The sequence below is a fragment of the Pogoniulus pusillus genome, chromosome 8, assembly GCF_015220805.1.
Source record: "Pogoniulus pusillus isolate bPogPus1 chromosome 8, bPogPus1.pri, whole genome shotgun sequence".
NCBI lineage: Eukaryota > Metazoa > Chordata > Aves > Piciformes > Lybiidae > Pogoniulus > Pogoniulus pusillus.
Window position 1 is genome coordinate 25,365,885 of NC_087271.1, and position 21,190 is coordinate 25,387,074.

Here is a 21,190-nt window from a genome sequence, read left to right on the forward strand (position 1 = left end):
TTTAAAATTCTAGTTTAACATACGAGTTAGCTGAACTAGGCTAAATATAGCCTTAGACAGTGTGAAAAAATGCACACTGGAAGTGCAGCTCTCCAGATGTTTGTTTCTGAGAATCAGCTGGTGAGATCTGACAATAAATGACTGCTCAGAGATGTGGATGTTGTGAATGGAAGTGTAGATATCATCTGAATTGGACAGGTCAAGTGTGGTGACAACATTATTAAAAAGCATAGTACCTTGTAGAAAGGCAAGTATTCCAGAAACATTTGCCTCTGGGCTGAAATGAAACGTGAAAAAATGTGCATTTTTTGGAAAGATATGAGCAAGTAGAGAAATGACTCAGCATACAAATAGGTTCAGTCAGCAGGATGTCATCCTCGAGGCCCAGGCAGCAATCTCAGTGAGAAAGGCATGGCAGTGTGGTTGGTGTGGGCATGGAGGGTGAGCAGGCTTGGAACAGAGGAGGATTTAGGATGCTGGGTTCAACTGCCAGGGCATGAGCTGCCAGCAACGCCACAAGGACAAGCATTGCATTCCTCTCTGCACTGCAGATCTGTGCTGTAAAGTGTGGCTTTACTGACTGTGCAGAGATGTGATGTCCTGAGAGGGCTCATGAGGGAGTTACCTACTGGGGTATCTCCCATGCCAGTGCCAAGGGCTGTGCTGGCCACATGTCAGGGCTGGCACACCCTCGGCTCAGCCTGACAGGGATATTAGGTGCTAGGAGGGCCCATAGGAGCTGGAGGGGCACCCAGTGAGAGCTGTCCCAAGAGGCTGGCTCTTGCTTTCCAGGAGAGAAAAGGGCAGAGCAGAGGCTTTTCTTGCCTTACATGTTGGCCAATCCCAACTGGTGATCAGTTTTGATGAGCAGTCCATGTGTTTCTGATAACCATGAGAAGCAGAATGCAGACCACAAGCTTCTACTGTTGTTTAGTTTCCTTGTTTTCTAAATGGGCAACGAAGACAATTTCTGAAGAAGCAGGATTGTTCATGTCCTACATAGTGGAGGGATGGAGGCCCTGACTGCAGTGGTGCTAATGCCCTTTCCCTTCTCTAATAAGCTAAGCACCCTGGAGCTGGGAGGGTTAAATCTGTTTTGTCTTCCAATGTATTCTGGAGAAGGGAAAAAAATGCCCATCTCCCCATTCCATGGCGACAGACAGACAAACCCTCCCCACCTCCAGCTTCCCCCTCAGCTTCTGGTAGCTCTAATCCAATATTATTATGTGAAAAATGGTTAGGCTAGCTATGGAGACAGTAAATTAAACGTTATGTATTAGTTTTTAGCGTGTGGTCCCAGGAAGAATGCTGGCCCCATTTATTCCACAAACCTCCTGAGCACCATGGCGATGACCTCTGGAAAAACGCAGGGCTAAACTAATCCCAAAGATGTCAATCTCGAGGCCTCTTCTACATACACTTGCAGTTTAGATTAATAAACTGTCTATTTTTAAATTGTGTGCAAGCACTTCAATTCTAAATACCTCACCAGCATGTTAAACACAGCGTTAGAGATGCCAAGTCACACTTCCCCTTCACTCTTAAGAAACCTGACTTCATTTGTTTTTCCCATTTCTGTGCACTGTGCCACACTTTGCCTTTCAGGCAGCTGTGGAGGCAGGCAGGGATGCAGGCTCAGGGGCTAAAGCATTACGAAAGGCATTCACCCTGAGGGCGACTTTCATTTCTGCATTAGGCCAGCCTCTCTGCCATCCCAAATTTGGCCTCTTTTATTCCAAGTTGTCATGTTGGGGTTGTTTTCTGATGGCTAAGCAGTGAGGATGCCTGGCTGCAGCATGCCAGGCTGAAACCCATGAGCACTTTGCACCCACACCGCTCATTCCCATCCTGCTCCTGGTAAGAGAGGAAGGGGCAACGATATAATCCTCAGCCCTCACTCAGCCAGCATGTGGGAGGATGGCCGTGGAGGCAAAAGGCAGCTTTACATGTGTTCTGCCATCCCTTGTGTATATCCATGCTGCAGGGCAGACCCAAATTCTGTCATCCCGCATCAGAAACATAGCACTGGATGCTCTGCATGCAGATAGGCGTGCCGTTCATCCAAGATGTTCCCTGCCCTGGTGGCCAGCTGCTTCAATATGATGGGACCAAGCCGCGATGCTGAAATGTCCCTTTTCCCCCTAGGGACAGGCCACCAGCCAGCACATCTCTGCCTGGTTGCTAGCTCAGCTCAGCTCCACTTCAGGGTGTGTCTAAGCAGGGCTATTGGGGTGATACCATCCCCAGTCCCCTCTCCCCTGGCAAACCACAGCTGCCAGCATCAAGAATGGAGCCGGGGCCTTGTGTGAGCGGCTGTGGAGCCTCATATTTCTCCCTCCCCTTTAAATCATCTCTCCATTGGGTAAAGGCACTCTCTGCGGAGGTTATAAACCCTGAGAGGATCAGCCTGAGCATTACACCTGGGGCAAGCTAAATAAAAAAAGGTCACCGGCGCTTTTTAAACATGGACAAAAAAGCAGTAAAATGTGTTTGGAAAAAAAAAATCTGGCATTAAATCATGACTTTTTGCCTGGCTTGCCTCATTAAAAGTGGCCTTTTGGAAGGTAAAATTATCATTGTAAGTGATAAGATCTTTAAGAAAATAATTCACGGCTTCTTCACCCTTTAATATGATAGCCGCCAACGGCTAATTTTTTTCTTAATGGCAACGAGGCCATCAATCTTGCCCAAGCCATGTGCTCCCTCTTCCCTCCTGCCCCTGCTGCCGTGCTGGGTAACCATGGCCTCGCTCGCCATTTCCTTCCCATCCCTTGCAGCTGTGCTCTGCCAAGGGGAAGGGACGTGTCTGGGTGTGTGGCTTTGCCCGCCTGTGTCTGTGGATCTGGGCTGACTCTGGGGATGCAGCAGCCACGTAAACCCTGCTCTTGCTACAAGGTTCACACCATGGTAGCTCCCAACACCCTCTGTGGATTGTGCAGTTCTGCAGAGCTGGGCTGCAGCATCTACAAATGTTTCTGCAGTCTTATTGCAATGAAGACCATAGGATTGATGTATAAAAGTACACGGGCAGGTCTGGCATAGACCAAACGTGCATCATACCATTGGAGTGTGTGCTAGAATGTTTTGGTGAGAAGAACTAGATTACAGGCTGTGAAAGGAAAACAATGGTGATGTCTACTTCCCTCATGGGCTTGCTGAGATGTATAAGAATAAGAAATAAAAACATAGGTAACCACTTCACTTCTGCTGGGGAACTGGCTGAGCTGTATCTCTCTCTAGCCTCTTTGACTAATCCACTTTGCTTCCTAACCCCCCTGGCCAAACCTCCATTATTCCTTGGGAATGGGGTAAGATTGAGAGGGGTAGGGGGAGGTGAAGGGATGGTTGAGAGCCCCTCCTGGGGACTCAGGTTTCTGGGAGGGGAGTTGTGTTTCTGTATTACCTTTCACCTTGTATATTTCCGTATATAACTGTATATACTGTAAATATCTGCTTGTATATTGTGCTAGCTGTAAATAATAAACTTCATTCATATTTCCAGAGCTGGCTGAGTCTAGTCTGGGTGATTTCTAAAGTGTGGGTGGGCGGGGAACACCCAAACCATCACAGCATGCCAGCTACTGTGATCCCAGTCCATCGCTCTCCAAACCTGCTCCTCCCTGCTTGGGCAGAGGAGCTGTGGGCAGCTCCAAGGTGCTGCTGGCAAGAGCACGCATGCCAACATGCCACTGGCTCCTGACCCACAGGCACTCAAGATGCGGGCCTGGGGCAGCGGAGGAGGAGGGGTTTGGTGTCAGGGTGCAGCCGCCGGCCCGAGGAGATGGATGGAAATTGCCGGCCCCAGCCCCGGGCGCTCCCAGCCGCTGGCAGCCGGAGCAGGTGTCAGCGCCGGCAGAGCCCAGCCAGCGCCGCTGACATTCTGCTGCCTCTCAAGGCCAGACGTTTGAGAGCATTAAAGCGCTGGACTCCTGCTTCCTGATAGCCCTGGAAAAACACGGAGAGTCTATTTTTCTTAAACAATCCATCACAGCTGCTGTCAGCAGAACAAATACCCTAACCCTGCTTTTTATGAATCCGTATGGCCTTTTTGGGTTCTTAGTTTTTTTTCACTTTGGCACAAAGTGTTCCCTGCTTGATGCATTCAGCTTTAACTCTGCTGTCTAAATAGGTACTTATCACTTAACATGGAGGTGATGGCTTGACATGTTTTCTGTCTCCTGCCCTCCCCTCCACGGTAGGGAAGCCGTCAAAGTGTTGCTAATAGCTGTTATCACTTGGGAACTGTAACCTGAAAGCAATGAGTGATACCAGGACTTGCTGCGATTTCCCCCCTTAACTCTGCCAGCCATTTTTTATGTTATTGCTGGCAGATCTCTGACACAAAGATGCTACTATTAGAGCTGAGTTTCCTAGAAGCTTTTGGAGGGTCCACTTTTGCTCCCAGGAAAGTTAGAGGTAAAATTATCTAGTGGCTTTTAGTTGGCAGAGATGAAGGTGAGATGGAGCTGGGGATGAAAGGCTTAAATGTGAGAAGAGTGTGAATAGTGAACTGAAATAATGGTATCAGCAGCTTCTGGCCTTCACTGAAAGACTCCAGTGGTCTGCAAGCAGAATAAGCTTACAGAAACGTGAGCTACTAATTTATTTCTGTGCATGTTACAGTCACGCCTGAGACTGTAATTGAGCTCCGGGTCCTCTTGGGGCAAGACATCAGCTACACGCTGGGGAAAGGGGGCTCTTCCAGCAGAACCACTCATTGGCACACTGGGCATAGAGGGGAAAGGGATCCAGCTAAGGTCTGCCTCTGTCTGCCAGCTTGCCCAGCTCATCTCCACAGCCACATCCCTCTCAGCTCCCAGATGCAGCAGTTTCCCCTCACTCTCACAGGGGAACAGCTGTTTGGCCCAAGGGGAGTGAGGGGCTTGGGTTGTTCATGGGCTAATTTGTTTTATGGAATAAAACCTGGCAGAGATTGTTTTTGAAGTAGCTCTGGTATTCATCACCCCGAGCTGGCAGGAAGCATGGCCAGCCAACACTCATTCTACGTAATTTCCACTCCTTGGCATATCTGTGGGCTGCTTTCACATCCCTGTCTCAGCCACAGCCTTGCCACAATACTCAGATTTAGCATTTTCATCTTTCCTTGTAAATCACAGTTACAGTGAGTGACTTCTCCAGCCCCCCCTCCCCCCTCCCTGGAGAGTCAGTGACACAAGAGAAGGAGCTAAAACCCCAAGGCCCTGACACCCGTCCCCTGTTCCTATCACCAGGCATGATACAGAGAAGTTAAATGATTGTGCTCGAAATTTCATCTTGAGTGAGACAGCTGGGAAGGGCTTAATACAGACATTCTGTCAAGGTTTAAGGCTCCAAATCTAGCTTGCTTCAAAGCTCTTTTTCCTTGGAGGGCTTTAGTGGTCAAATTTCCCTCTAGATGCTGTAATTCTCTCTCAAACTGCATGGTGAAGCTGTAAAATCACAGGGGTGGGTGAGGGAATAAAAGGGCCCTGACACTGTGGCTCAACTCCACCAGAGGTCCTGGAGCAGCCTGCTGGCTGCCTGCCTGTGGGCACCCTCTGAGAAGCTGGGTGCACACCTATACAAACCAGCCAGAGACATCCCCTGGGATTGTGGGATGGATTTTGTTCCTGGCCAGTCACTTTTGTGTTTGCAGAAAGAGCTAGGGAACAGACTGGTCTGTTAATGGGAAAGGCAATTTGCAGTCATGTATCAGGAAGCAGCAGTGGAAAATGAATGCTGAACCTGATGTGAGAGCTCTTCCCCTTCAGTTGTAAGGATCAGCACTATCATGAGGGATATAAGTTCATTTGTTATATAGGAGGTGTCAACCTGCAACTAGTGTTCTGAAATTTAGGGGCTAAAATCTCTCTGGGCAGAGATGATATCCCAGCTAGATGATAGGTAACTAAGAGGACCTGGGAATTCTCGTTCCCAGAGTTACTGCTGCCTGCCCAAGGAAGAGTGGGAGCAGTTCAATTTGTGCTGTGCATTTACCTCACCAACATGGGTTCATTCCAACACATGCTGTGCTCCTGCACAACCCCTTACAAGAGGCAGCCAAGGCAAGGCTGGAGAGGCAAGGGGAAAGCAGGAAGCCCAGGAATGTTGCCCAGGGAAACTTCACACTGCTGACATCTACTACAGGCTCCTGAACTGCCACCAGGCTTGATGGAGCCTGTGGTCTTGTCCATACACTTCTGCAAGGCATCCCTGCTGCCTAATCTGCCTGAGGCATGGCCTTTGCCCATGCTGGGGAGTGCTGCAAGGAATCTCTGGGCTCACAGAGTTCTGGGACATGGATTGGATTGGACACATTTTGAGAAAGTGTCCTCCTGAGTGACTCTGGTGTTGAGCTTCCCCATGGTGACCCAGGATGACAGTGAAAGGTCAGTGAACAACCACAGTGGTGAGTGGGATGATGGAGCCATGGTCTCTAGCTGAACAAGAGCAATGATATCCTCTATCCTTTTTCACGGATTTGAAGCATCTACTCTCACTGCCACTGAAACTTCTTCTTTGTGAAGAATTACTTTTCTTCTCATGGTGTCTCAGATGTGGCATCAGAGAAGGATGCTGTAGATGTCCAGGACTTTCCTTGAGTTCCAATGCCTGAGGAAATCCTTTCGCAGAGTGGGGACACTGGGTGTGCTTTCTGAAAAGGAGATGGGTTTTCAGAACATTTTGCCTATGTGTAAAGCAGCTCAGCAAGAGCAAGCTGTTGCCTTGACCTGTGTGGGCTCGATGGACTACCTGGCTCTTGGCAATAGGAAGATTCAGGCACCAAAGTCTATCACAAGCCTTGGTTTGTGCATTCAGGTTTGCCATCAGAGACAGAAGATGCAGCTTGGAGGAGACAGTGATGTTCCTTTTGGTACCTGTGGGTCACAGGACTTCTTGCAGACACTGGGCATCTGCCTCAGGTCCTTTTCCCCAGCCAGATGCTGGCAGAGCCCAGCTTACTGTCACCAGCTTTTCTAAGTAATTGGCAGTCAGAGTTGGATAGAGCTCTCATTCCGAGGCTCACTGTGCAGCTTTGGCAGATGCTCGTCCAAGTGGCTTGTCCACACTGGCATGGCATCATCAATGGGACTTGGTGTCTTATAGAAAGGAGAGGATTCTGAATGCAGTGGAGCTATGCAGCATTCAGTGCTGTCCTCTGAGCTGCCTTCACAGAGAGGGAGCACAGGCACTGAGCAAACATGTTTGCTGGAGCCTCTCAGCTCACAGCCCTTGCCTGGGCATCACTGCCTCGATCAGCTCCAATAATAGAAGAATCTGATATAATAATCCTGCATTCGTCACATCCCATGTCAAATGATTGGATTTTCTTTGACATATTGTCATGAAAATTGGCCCAGTGCAGTGAGTGGCAGCTCTTCAGGGGCAGGAAAGTGGTGAGCAAGGAACACACATTTACATCTGGCCTTTTATTGCAGGGACATGTTTGCTGGGGCAACCACAGGGAAGGGGTGGGAGCACAGCCAGGAGACACAGCACATGGGGGTTAAATCCTCTGCCCCAGATGCATTCTGAGAAGAGCCTCAGGCCAACACAGAAGCATCAATAATAGTAATATTATATGCAAAGGTCATAAGTGAGTCCTAAAGTGGTCTTGAAGCCACCAGTGACCACAAAAGTAATACAGCCACCCTACATCCTACCCCAGTTCTCATGCCCCTGAGTGGAACTAGCCTGTCCATGCTGCCAGAAGGTGATGCTAATGGATGAGGAGGGACAGGCCCTTTCTTGCAACACTGAGCTGCTGGCCCTTTTGTTTGCACAAGGAGAAGGACCAGGCAGAGGGCATTGTGACAGTGCCCATGGTCCTTGCAACCCCTTCCATCAGCGCCCCAGCAAGTCCCAGCTCTCATCAGGTGGTGCCTGCAGATCTCCAGATCTGCAAGCTCACCCTAGGAGTCTGTACCCCATTCCTTTTCCTGGGGTCCCTGTTAAGGGTGGTCCCAAATCTCAGCTTTGTCCCAAGCAGAGATTTTTCAGAAAGACTTATCCCAGTGGGCTGCTCCCTCCCCAAGTTGCAAGTACTCAGTGGGCACAAAGGGAAAGAGCAGCCTTCATCTTCATCTTCCCACCGCCCTCCTCCTCAATACTGTCTGGTTACAAAGGGGCCTTTAATACCAAGCGCAGGTGAAGGTGACAGCACTGTGCCTTCCCATGCCACACAGGACTTGTCTCCCAGCAAAAGCCACCTCGAAATAATGAATCCTCCTGGGCTGAGAGGCTTTCAAGCTCTCTGAGAAGGGAATGAAAGATTTCCTGATTTCACCCTCTCCCTCCCTGCCCTCCTGGCTTCTTGAAGTTAATGTTCTTAGCCCCAGACGTGATGGGCAAAGGGAAAAGATCCATGTGGTGACAGGGGACGATTGATCTCTTTTACATAGAACGAAGCTCCAGTCCCAGTTTAATCCCCTCACTCAAGGCAAATGGGATTTTTTGTCAATGGAAACTTCAAAAGCCTGTCCCTGCCGTGAGATGGACCTTCTTCTTTATCTGGTCTCTGTCAGTCACTTGCTGCATTTCCCTCCAAACAGCTAATCTGTCTTCCTAACCATCCTTCTCCCTTGCCGGCGATGTGTTTGGGATCGTTGAGTTATCTACACCCAGACCCCACAAGGAGGGAAAGAGAAGCCTGCAGAGTTCAGCTGCTTTCATTTTTGTGGGTGCCCCTTCCAACTCCTTTGGCTGCTCCCAAGGCTGCCTCATGCTCTGTGGATTATCTATGGGGTCTGGGGATTTTTTTTTCTGCTCTGCTTTTTTAATGATGGGAGAAACAGTTACATCTTCGCTCTCTTCTCAGTCTCCCTTGGGACAAGGCAGGAGAGACAGATATAGTCATGCAGGACATGGGAATGCCAAAGGTGTGGAGCACTGCAGAGTACTGCCATGATGTTTATTTTCTGTTGGAGGATTTGGGAAATTGCTAGGCTGGCGTGGCAGATGTTGTTGGCAACTCAAGCCAGTATGATGGCTACCTCAGTCCTCACTTGGTGGGGCAGGTAAGGTGCTTGATGTGCTTGACAAGACACAGCCTCAAAGGGAAAGCCTAGAGCTGACATTCCAGTCTGTTTCTGACTTCATATGCAGAAAATGACCCAAAGTTTTCAGAAGAAAAAAGAGAGTGAGACCTGAAGAGAATTCTATTGGAACAAGCACGAAGGCACCGCCTGTGAGAGATGCCTTGCACTTCCCTGGGAGCTGGGAGTCTCCCTGGGTTAGGAGGTGTCACTGGAAGCGTGGAAGAGTCTGGACTGCTTGTGTTTGCCCACCCTGGGGAGAACAGAATGTTTTCCAGAGGCCGTGTAATGCCCAGCTGCCCCACAGCGCTCCCTGCCACCCACCTGCCTGCCCAAGCTCTGGTTCTTCCCAACCCCATTATCATACAATGCCCAGCTAACACCCATGGTGATTAGTAAGCGATGGTCTTAGCAGTGATCACAGAATCACAGAACTTTAGAGATTGGAAGGGACCTCCAAAGATCATCAAACCCAACCCCCCTGCCAAGGCAGGATTCCCCTAGGGTAGTTTGCTCAGGAACACATCCAGGTTTTTGAAAGTCTCCAGAGAAGGAGACTCCACAAACCTCTCTGGGCAACCTGTTCCAGTGCTCTGTCCCCTCACTGTAAAAAAGTTTCTCCTCATGTTGAGCTGAAACCTTCTGTGTTCCAGTTTGTATCCACTGCTCCTTGTTTTAATGCTGCTGAGTAGCAAAAAGAGATTGGCCCCATCCATTTGACACCCACTCCTCAGATATTTGTATACATTGATCAGATCTCTCAGTCTTCTCCAGACTAAACAGCCCCAGGTCTCTCAGTCTCTCTTCGTAGGGCAGATGCTCAAGTCCCCCAGTCATTCTAATGGCTCTCTGCTGAACTCTTTCCAGAAAGTCCCTGTCTTTCCCCAAAACTGGACACAGTATTCCAGGTGTGGTCTCACCAGGACACAGTAGAGGGGGAGAAGAGCCTTCCTAGACCTGTTGGGCACACTTTCCCTGATGCCATGAAGCCCTGAGCATTTTGTAGTTTTGAATTCTGAGACAAGGGGGTGGGTGTGGGGGGTGGGTGTGGGTGTGTCCTGGGAAGGGGGAATGTGGCTGGGATGGGGGCCGTTTTAGTGATTTGGGCTCCTCCTCTGGTGTTCTTCACTCCCCTGAGACATTCCCACTCTTCCAAAGCTGGCATATGGCTCTGGCTCCAGCAACTCCTGAACAGGCTGAGCTCAGCCTGCATGTAATCAGCTCTCATTAGCTGTCATTAGACACAATCTGGAGTTCCAGAGCCCACCAGGTCCTTCAACTCCACTGTCCCTTGGCTTCATTGGGAGCCCAGTATATGGACTTGGCTGTTCCAGCCTGTGGGTGATAGGGGCAGCAGCTTCACCCAATGCCATCCAGCCACCAAAGCAAGGCCATCTTCCTTGGGGGCACTGAGTATCAGGACAGGGAGTGGGTTGGGAAGGTAAGAGCATATAAAGCACATCTCTTGCAGCAGGAAGGGAAGTGTGCTGAGCTGTGCTCACTTACCTTGGGGGTGCCTGCTGCCATGGCATCCTTCAGGATGGAGCTCTTGCTGCCAAGAGAGAACAGAATGGGGTCAGAGTCACAAAACTGCTGCTGTGGGCAAGGGGGATAGTACTTCAAGGGATCTCAGCAAGTCAAATAGCAAAACATATATCTCTCCTTCCTTGTACCAACAAGAGCCTCCTTGTCCTGACTGGAGGTGCACGGAGAGGAGTGCAGCACCAATGATTTCTCCAGCTGGAATAAAATGGTCTGGTGAGTGGAACCCCCAAGCTCAGACATACATTTCAGAATCAAATCCTGACTCTCCTTGGGCACTTGCACAGCTCTTCTCTCAGCCTTGGGGAAAAGTGGGGAGCAAACCTTTGGGGGAACAGGAGAGGGGAGCAGAGGTGGTGAGCCCTGCATGGGATCAGGCACAATAAGAAAAAGGAGGGAAGGAAAAAAGAAGAATGACGTAAGAGCAAGGGAAAGAAGATCCTCTGAGCTGCAACCCTGCGGTGGAGGCAGCAGCTCTGCCGGAGGCTGGAGTGATTTGTTAATGCAGCTTGTTCCCCATTTAGCAGGGAAGGAGGTCCTCGGCACGGTGCTCCTCCTCGCCTGCCCTCGCCAGCGGGAGATGCTATAGATTTAATAACACCTTCCCCCCTCCAGACAGGTTAAACTTGAAACAATTACATATCAAAGCCGACATAGTGGGGAGGCCTGCACTGTAATTTTTTGGTTATTAAAGTAATCTCTCTCATGTAAATTCTCCTGCTAACATGCTGCAAACAGCATTAGGAAATAAATTATTTCCCCATGATTCGATTTGTCAATGCAAAGCACCTGCAGCAGGCAAAAGGCTCTTGAAATATGTTGCCGAGCCCAGTGCCTGCGCTTGTAAGCGCACGCCGGTGGGGTGGCTGGCTCCCAGCTCCCCACAGCCCCGGGGAGGTGATGGATGGGTGCGCGGAGGGGGGAGGCTAGCGGGAGGAGGCGGAGGTTGGGGAATGGCAGTGGTGGTGGTGGGGGAATGGAATTGTGTTTAATAACAAAATTTGTATGCAAGCCTGCATCCCAGGCTAAGGATGAGTGATCGGCAGCCAGAAAGTATTAAAAAGCCTTGCTAAACAGATGCTGACAATGGAACAAGACATATCAAATCAGATCTACTTCAGGAGCATTAATACACACACGCGGCCCCGCGCGCGCGGCCGGCTCTGCGCACCCGCGCCCCTTTCTTCGCGGTCGCAGCAATATGGGAGGCATCAATAAATTTTTATGAGACTTTTAGAAGATCAACACGGTACTAGATGTGACAAAAAAGCAATGTGCCTGTCATGTTCGCTTTGTCGGGGACACTTTAGCCCCAGATGCCTAGCTGCGGTGGCAGCGGGGAGAAATTGAATTTGGCTGGCTTTAATCTGCCTTGATTTGGCAGATGGCTGGGTGTTACGAAATGAGCAGGGATGGAGGAAGGTGTTTTCTCCTGGGGCTATGGCTCCGCTCCTCTCCCGGTGCCACCGCCCTTGCCCGTCATGCCGAAAAGAGGGGAACACACGGTTATCCGTTGCCTTCAGCCCCAAATGCCACAGCTCTGCTCCCAGAGCAAATGGTGCCATTGGTGGGTACCAGTGATTGATGGGCTGGGGCACGGCCTCCCTTGCAGCCCCCCCGTTCCCCAGTGGATGCGCTGCTGGTTTCTTGCACAGAGTTGCAGGATGCCCTCTGTGCCTTGTCCCCCAGCTCTGTCCCTCCTGATCCTGGGAGGTGGCACAGAGCACAAGCAAACCCTGTTGGTAACTGAGATTCAGCCTGGTGCCACCTCCATCCGGTGCCCAAATGTGTGTGATGGGACAGATTTGCCCTCCTTCCCCATGTTTGGTGCTACCTTGAAATTCTGAATCGCCAAAAGTGTGGAACAACTATTTTTTCCCCCCTTTCTTTTATAATATAAATACCAACTCATTTCCTCCCTTTTCTTGTTAAGGATGTCTGAAATTATTCTTGTTTGGGGAAAGAGGAAGAATCTCATTAGTCCCTCCCAGAAAGGGTATTAGTGCCAGGAAGCTGCTGTCTTCAGGACATGAGTCTCTCTGGTCAGCCAAAAGTCCAAGCCTCTGCCATTGTGGATGATGAAGAAAAGGACCAATTTAGATAACTTGACAGAGTTTAATTTATTCTTCACTTGGATAATTTTGGAGAACCAGCCCCCTCCTCACAATTTCGCTCCACTCTACTGCTAATAGGAATTTGCAATTTGTTTTTGGTGTTTGTTTTTCTTTTCATTTCCAGAGATGGGTCAAGAATAGACACAAGTGCTGCTCATCCAAGTCCTGAGACCCTGCAATTTAAGGATGCTTTCTTCCATCCCACTAACCAAGCCCCTGAATTACAGTGGCTGCAGCCCCCTGAGCCTCTTAAGGATGCTGGCAGCAGGCTGAGAATCGAAAGGCCGTCAGCAAAGAGAAACCTTCCCCTCCATAAACACCACAGACAAATTAAAAATGGTAAAAGCGAAATCAAGACCTTTAAAGTTCAAACACTTTTTGGTGCCTTTTAAAGTTTTTTTCGCTCTAGGGCCTTGCAGAGAGCACAATCTTTGGAGACCTTGGGATTCTCTTTAATCACCCAGCCAGGCTGCAGTGGTCTGAAATGATTACACATTTACATAGTAATAACCCCAACACTCTCCACATTATTTCATGGCTAGCATATTTCCACTCGGCGAGTGATCCATGTGTTTTAAATTATAACCTGTACATAGGAAATTAGTTACTAAGTACGATATTCGTGGGCTCGCCTGACACTTCTAATTAAGGTGATTTACACAGAATTATCCTACGAAATAAAAAAATGGTGTTTGGCTACCTAATAAAATATAATTACTACCCACTTTTATAAGTTACAGTTAGTTTTAATCTATTTGGGGAATTGTTTATCTAGTTCGTTACAGAAAAACAACTTCTTTCTCTTTCAGGTAACCCCTCCAAAGTACCAAATAAGGAGGCCAAGAAATGCCCTGGAAAGACTCAGCAGTTTGGGCAGACTCATTCTCTCTATCTTGAGGATTTTTCATTTCTGAGCAATATGAGGCTGCTTCCTCACTGGTTCACTTTCTTGAGGCTAAGATGTGAGTTTTGGCTGTGCATTGATGCATCCCAACATTTTGTCCTGCCCTGCTCCTCTCTGGCGATAGTCATGTCCCTGCTCTGGTGCTGCTGGCGGGCTCTGATAGTGCTTAACATCAACAGGAGCTGCACTGCCAGGTCCCCATGTACCCTGGGGCACTCACTGGGAGCCCATCACTTCTCTATATTAGCACACATCAGCTTTAAGAGGAACATTTACTCATAGCGAGACCATCCGCAGTGAAAGAAAGACTCAGGCTACACTACAGACATACAGAGGTATTTGGTTAGGAGCATCCCCAGATGCAGCTGGGAACCCCCTGGCATTTCTCTAAGTGAGACCCAAGGGCTGTTCAGACACAGTGCTTCAGCTGAGATGTCCCAAATGGCAAAGGGCAGCTCAGCATACTGATTATGTACCCTCCTACCTACAGGCTGGGAGTTTCTTTACCCCTGCCATGGTTGCTGTTATACACAATGACCTCCAAGTTTGGGTTATTTTACTATTGTTATTATGTTCTTGCCTTTTGGGGTGTGCTTGCTGTAGGGGAAAAGGAAAAGAAAAGGCAATATGCAAGGAGTGGTCCTTTTTGCCCTCATGAATAGAAGCTCCTGCTTCCCACATGGAAAACCCAGGGCTGAAGGTTAAATGATCTGATTGTGTTTTACCATGAGTAAAGTGGTACTTGTCCTTTTCCTTTAAGCCTTTGCCCTTGCAAGCTGTTGTACTACAAACCTCAGCTTTTCCTCCAAAGCAAAAGAGAAGTTTTCTGGGTGCCCAAATCGCAGACAAGCAGAATCCCTGCTCCCCAAGGGACATAGCTCATCAGCTGCCAGGCAAGGGCTCAAGACTCAGAGAATGCTCATGGTGCCCAGAGCACACTCTGGCAGGCAGGGCCCTTGCTGACCCTACAGCCTAGGCAGAAGGCTGGTAGCAGGCAGCTGCTTCAAGGAGGCAGGGGTAGGAGCCTTCCTCCTCTGAACTCACTACAACTTGAGCACTGTGCATCAGGGCATCACTGCAGCATCCCAAGAGCACGAGTGGGAAAGGTCTGTTGCAATTGTAGCCTCAGCTTGAGTAAGGAGACCAAGAGAGAGATGTGCTCAGAAGAGACATCTGAGCACAGAGCAGTGGTGGGACTTGCCCTTATTGTTACTGCAAGTGTGCAGCACACTTGCAGCAACAATAAGGTCAGAAACAGCTGTGCAGCTGTGCTTGGTCTCTCCAAGCACATTTAAACGAGATTTCCACAAAGCCTCCACCCAGAGCAAGGCAGGGCTTATGATGAGCATCCATCAGGGAAGGGCTGAGCTCAGGATCTCACGTGGCAGCCACCCTCTGGCAGCACTCTCCACATGTAATTAATAACAACTCCAAGAGAAGAAGTTCCTTGAGCTTGGGCAGCTACAGTTGTTTGTGCTCATCCCTTAATAATATTGCAGCCAGAAGAGACTTAAAGAGGTAGCAAGAGGGCTGCTATCATGCAGCTGGTGTCTTCCAGCTCTGTGATTCTCCCACAGAACAACTCTCAGCAGCTCTCTGGATTTGACGGGCACCAGCCAGAGTGAATACAGCTCCCACATGAGACCCTGCAAAGCCAAAATGTTTCTACAAGCTGCAGCCAACTGATGTGTTTCTTAAAAAAATAACAATCCAGTGGAAACAATTTATTTTTAGCTGCAGGACTCGCAGCTTGAACATGCAGCCTGGGGACAGCAGCCCCAGCAGAGCTCCTGCAGAGCACGCAGCCGGCAGCACCAGCCGTAAATAAGCAGTTGCTGAGGAGAGAGGGAATTGGGTTTTAGTGAACGCCAGTTTAAATAAGTGGAAGCACCACTTGATGCCTAAATAAGGAAACGTGAGTTTGATTTTTCTTCCCCTCCTTTTTAAAACTATGTGAGGCCAAATCCTCACCTAGCCACAGGTGACATCCCACAGCGTAGCTGGGCCTGATCTGTGCAGTCAGGGGAAACATACTAGGATTTGTAACCTGCTGAGGCTGCTCTGGCTGTATTCTGCTCCAAGTGTGGCTTAGAAGATTTTCTGCATCCCCATGGTGGGGAAAGGGTCTGAGTGATGGTAAAAACTGACAAAGATGTTGAAGTCAGGACCAGAAATGCTTTGCCTTTACAGTCCTTACAGACATGCTTCCCAAATGCTCCCCCACAGAGTGTTGTGAGACCTCAGTGCCCGAAACAGCTGTGACAAACCGACCCCACAGGGCTGCCACCTGCCTCTCCCAAAGAGATGAAGCTGCAGCACAAATGCAGCAGGATCATAAAACACAGTGGCATTGGCCTGGCCATGCTAAAATCCCCTATTTGCTCTGTCCTGTTCACACCCATCTGGCTCTTTGTTCCCTACCGAGTTTTTGTTTATCAGCCCCTAGTGCCCCATGCCCCTGCCAAAAGCCTGTGTTTAGAGTGGGCAACAGGTTTCTGGGTGAGGATATGATGTGCGTGCGGTGCAAAGCAGGAAGCTGGGGTAGGAGAGTTGCTTCATTTCTCTTCCACTATTTGAAAAGGAGGTGGCTGGAAAAATAAAGAGAAGAGTCGTAGGGAAAGGTCATGCATTAGATTGATCTGGGGGGCTCTTTGCTACTGTGGCTGTAATGACTGTTTAATTATTCCCAGCTCACATGGTAGTTCAGAAGAGGCTCTGCAGAAGGCATGCATGGCTTCAGGGCAAATAACTGACCGAAGATTTATTTCTCACCCTTGGGTTTCCAGGCATCTCTTCCCAGGCCTCCCACTGCTTTGGGATTCTGCAGCAGAAAAAGGCTTTGCCTTCTGAGGCTCTGAACCCCAGCCTTCAAACCCGTGCCCTGGAGTCAGGGGATGGGCCATGGGTACTGCATTCATAGCAGCATTCATAGCAGTTCATATCACTTTCAGGGTACTGCATGAGTGAAGAGATGCAGGACCCACAAAATTTTCTCACCTGCTATGCTACCGTGGAAGGCCTGACCTGTGAGAAGTGCTCTCACCCACAGATTATGGGCAGCAGTCTCTGCCTCCCCTGGAGTTTGGCATGGGAGGAGAGGAATGGGGCATCTCTAAGCGGGACAGACAGCTTCTTGGCTCATGCTATCTCTGCTGGAGAAGCTGTGGATGATATGTCCAGGCTGCTGTCATTGCCACCCTAAGAGAGCATGAAAAGAAGCTGGAGGGTCTCTTTTTCCTTTCTATTCATGATTAATCTGCCACAGCAAGGGGCAGGGACACAAATCAGAGAGGGAATGAGAGAGGATAAATCCATGGTATCAGCAGCACCACATTTGCTAGATAATAAACAGACTCCTCTCCTCATAAATTTTCCTCCATTCCACCATAGTTTCCCACCCCTGACACTGGCAGACATAGAGTTGGACTGACCCTAGTCTTACTGGTGTCCCAGTTGGTGGTGAGATCTGTGGGTCTACTGGGGAAGCCCAGGACCCTCCACTGGGCTAGCATCCTTCACTCTAGCACACACCAGGGTATAGTGAGTGCTGCAGGACGACACAGTAAAGTCTCATTCAAACTTGGGCTTTAGATGCTGCATGGGATACCTGAGCTGGCTGTGATAAGGTGATCCATACCAGCACATGAAGTGGGTGGAAGAAGCACTAGAGACTCCAGGTGCTCTTTAAAAATTTACTTGGTATTTCTGCTCTCCATCTCAGTCTCCCTGAGGTGTGGCTGTTTCTCTCTCCCTGCCCCAGCACAATGCTGTGTCCTCACTCCTCATTTTGGCAGCAGCCAGCTCACTCACTCCTCCATGTCCTACGTGGGCATGTGACCTCGTTAGCTGTCTTGTGGTGGCAGGTGACCCTGTGCCCCACTTGGCTGTCACAGAGAAGCTGATACTTTCAGGCAGGTTTCTCTGGTGACAGAGTGTGTTCAATTTAAATCATAAAGGAATCATGCTGCTGGAGACAGCTTCAGGTGATGCCGCTTCACATGCACCTGGAAATGCATCAATGACTGAATCTGGACACCCAGGACCACAGAGCTGAGATCCTACCTCTGCTGTGGAGTAGCATGGAATGCCCTCCTGCTGCCAAGGGGCAGCATCTGCTCCTGGGTGGCCTAGGGCAGAGCAAAGTGTCCCCAGAGCAAAGTAGCAGCTCCCAAGAACTGACCTGGTTTTACTGAGGGATATTGGCTGTAGGACAAACCTTGGATGCTTCCTGTATCACACAGTATCACAGTATCATCAGGGTTGGAAGAGACCTCACAGATCATCAAGTCCAACCCTTTACCACAGAGCTCAAGGCTAGACCATGGCACCAAGTGCCACGTCCAACCTTGCCTTGAACAGCCCCAGGGACGGCGACTTCACCACCTCCCCGGGAGGTGTGCTATGGGAAGCAGCCATTTGGGTACCAGGCACTCAATGCCATGTTCACATCTCTCCCTGCAGCAGCTGAAGGCTCACACGTGCCAGGACTCACACATGAGAACACTGAGGAGACATCACAGGTAGTGAACTGCTTGGTTGAACAACTTTGGGGGTGCTTTGGGACAGCCCCTAGGAGGCCCCGGGCTGGCTGTCTGCCTGCGCTGTGGCCTGGGAAAGGAGTCCTGCACGGGAGGCACCCGGTCCCACCTTGCAGAGCACCGCCAGGCACTTAATAGTACCTGTCCCCACCACCTCCTCAGCCTGGATTTATGCCTTGAGGGGTCACCTCTGGCAAGACTCTAATAACATGACTTTATTAGCTTTCTTGTTCCTTCTTTAAGATACAGTAGCAAGGGGGGAGAAGGGCAGTGGCACCTTGGGAAGGAGCGTGGGGAGGTGTGTGGATAGGAAGCATCTGCCCTCGCAATTCCCCTTCTTGGTGACAAGGGGGAGAGGGAGAAAAATGACGCTCCCTTGAAATTTATCATGCACCCAATTACAATGTTAATTGGCAAGTCCCAGAAATCAATTAATTCGCAAATTTTTTTCAATTAAAAATTAAGATAAATCATAAAACGTTATTAAGCAAAGGCCAAACTCCATGAACTTTTTTTTTCCCCTCTGTAGGCATCTGGGTGGTTTTTTTTTTTTTTTTTAATTTAAATAAAAAAAAAAAAAAGAAAAAGAAAAGAGCTGTGTTGCCAAAGCCTGATGCCCTTGAGTGCCTTTGCTGAAGCGCAGGGGGCTGTCATCAGCAGGACTGGGCTGAAGACAGATAAAAAAATATCGACCAGTCGGACACACTGCTTCTGCTTTATTGATCAGGCGGGAATTTAACTTGCTGTGCATATCCACCGTGTCAGCAAGGGCCACGGGCGAAATTAAAAGTACTTGGCTTGGAGATGTCGCCTCGATACCGGGTGGGAGGGTGGGGAGAGGGGGAGGGAGGGGGGGAAGAAGAGGGGGATAAAGGGAAGAAAGGAAAATAGGGTGGAAAAAAGAAGAGGGGAAAAAAGAAGGAAGAAAAAAGACAGACGTTGAGGAGGAGGTTGCGGTGCCTGCTTTTCCCCGGTTGTAATCTCACTTGTTGGCCAGAGCTGCTTGCCCTCTCTGGAGCAGTCGCAGGTGCCCGTGGTGTGCAAGGAAGGGATTTGGTGTGTACTTGAATGGAGCTTTGGGAGAAAACCTTTCTCGCTGAAAAGCTGCTCTCACCTCACCCATTCAGAGGCTGAACCTGTGGTGTTCACTGAAAGAGAAGTCAGGGGAAGCACCTAGCCATCAAGCGAAAGTCCTCAGGCATAAATTGAGGAGACCTGAGGCAAGAGCCATGACCCTGATGTGACACATGACAACAGAGCTAATTTGGGTTTTACACACTCTATTTATCCTGCCAGGCCTGCAAGCACAGCCGCTCGTCCTTCCCAGAGAGGCTGCCCACACTGGCCCTGAAAAGTCTCCTCCAAGGCCCCTTTGGGGTAAAGTTCTCAGCAGATCCCACTGAAATGAAGAAAAGCCTTGACTGGAGCCGTATTTAAACACAGGGTTCCTTGGTCAGGACAGGGATATGAGCCACGTGTCATAATTTGCTTTGGACCCTTATCCTGACCTGGAGGAACACAGAAAGCCCCTGTCATTTGGGCAAGCAGGGGGCACAGGGATCGTGTCCTTCTTTCCTCATTCAACAGCAGGAGTCTGGGGGTTAGCAGGGGATGACTTTAATCAGAAAGACTATGAAACGCTGAAAGCAATCTGTGAAAGAATGTGAAATCAAGAATATGTGTTCAGATGCTTGGAGATCTCTCTCAAGGATGGTGGCCCTACCCAGAGAGGCAAGGTCATCCCCCATGGCCTCTCAGTCTTCATGTAGCTTCCTTCTTATTCCTTATCCCACTGGGCCTAAAGGTGCCTCTAACCTCCAAGGAGAACTACTACTGTGCCTTTCTGCATAAAGAAACTTTGGGTTGAAGCTCCCCACCAGGAGGATGAGGATGCTCAGTGCAGTGCTAGGAACTGAGGCAGCACTTTGTTTCCACCCCAGCTGTCAAGGGAATGATTGAAAACAGTGAGAGAAAAAGAGCACATGTGCAGATGAGAGGCAGAGGAATCTTCAGAGGGATCCCAAAGGAAGACTTAAGCCTGGGCGGCGGAGCACTGAGAGTTGCTACAGGAGTTGGAGTACCACAGTGCCATGATTCGCTCCTTTTCTCTGACATGAATCAAAACTGGCTCCAATAGCCAAGCGAAATCCCCCTTCTGGGCACTTCACCTGTTTGGAAATAATCCTTCCCTCTGCATCTTGCACCTTCTGCCTCAAGCCATTATGTGGTTCTATGCTGATCTTGCTCTCCTCTCTTTTGCCTGGCATTGTTTGGTTCCCTCTGCAACAGCATCTTTGAGGTCACTACAAACAGGTCATGGCACTTCCCATTTGCACCAAGGTGAGAGACCCCAATGCCCTGTGTGTTCCAGGAAGTGCTTTGTAATCAGAAAATCAGAAGAGAAATTATTCCTGGACACGCCATAAAGGTCATGAGAGGGAATCATTAGCTCCTGAGATGCTGGGTGGGGATACAGGGCTGTGTGCCCACACTCCCAGCACAGTGGCAAGGAGCGGTGAGAAGGTGGGAGCAGTCAACAGGTGCACATGGGCTTTAAAAGGCAAATATGCTCAGATTAAGTATTCACTGTGTAGGAAAGAAAGGAAGAGAAGTGTAGAAGGGGAGGAGTTTTCACAGGCGTGGTGCACCATGAGAACAGCATTCTCCACCCAAGCACATCCATCCCTGGAGGCACCTGCTGAGCACCCCAGGTGGCTGTTGCACTGCCAGGGCCAGACCCTGGGATGTGGTAGCATGGGCACAGGTAAGGTTTCAACGTGGTATGATGATATTGAGGAGTTCTAAGCTTAGAAACCCCCTTAAATGAGGGGAAAGAGCTGAGATAGGCCTATCCGAGCTCGCACCACCCTTCATCTGCAAATGCAGGAACAGAGCTGGCACAGTCCACCTCACTGCTCCACCCTCTGGACCATTCTCCAGCTGTAATGATATAGCTCATCCCTGTGGGCCCTGAAGGCCAGGTTTGCTGCTGGCAATGCAGGGAAGAATCTGCTAGCTGTCACATAGGGGAACTAAAATTCCCCCTAGCAATATATTTTTTTTCTTTAAAGCACTGTG

At 49.5% G+C, this 21,190-nt stretch overlaps 2 protein-coding genes across 4 annotated transcripts in view; both read right to left on the reverse strand.

The window, feature by feature from the left end:
* The window catches only part of RPS8 (ribosomal protein S8), a 157,865-nt gene that overhangs the window by 120,580 nt on the left and 16,095 nt on the right, over positions 1–21,190 (reverse strand). The window lies entirely within an intron of this gene.
* RNF220 (ring finger protein 220) overlaps positions 1–21,190 on the reverse strand; it is a 244,999-nt gene that overhangs the window by 68,508 nt on the left and 155,301 nt on the right. For all 3 annotated transcript variants that reach the window (XM_064147710.1, XM_064147713.1, XM_064147712.1), the window contains one exon: positions 10,521–10,566. In XM_064147710.1, coding sequence (XP_064003780.1) covers positions 10,521–10,566 — 46 coding nt within the window. The remainder of the gene's footprint in view (positions 1–10,520; positions 10,567–21,190) is intronic.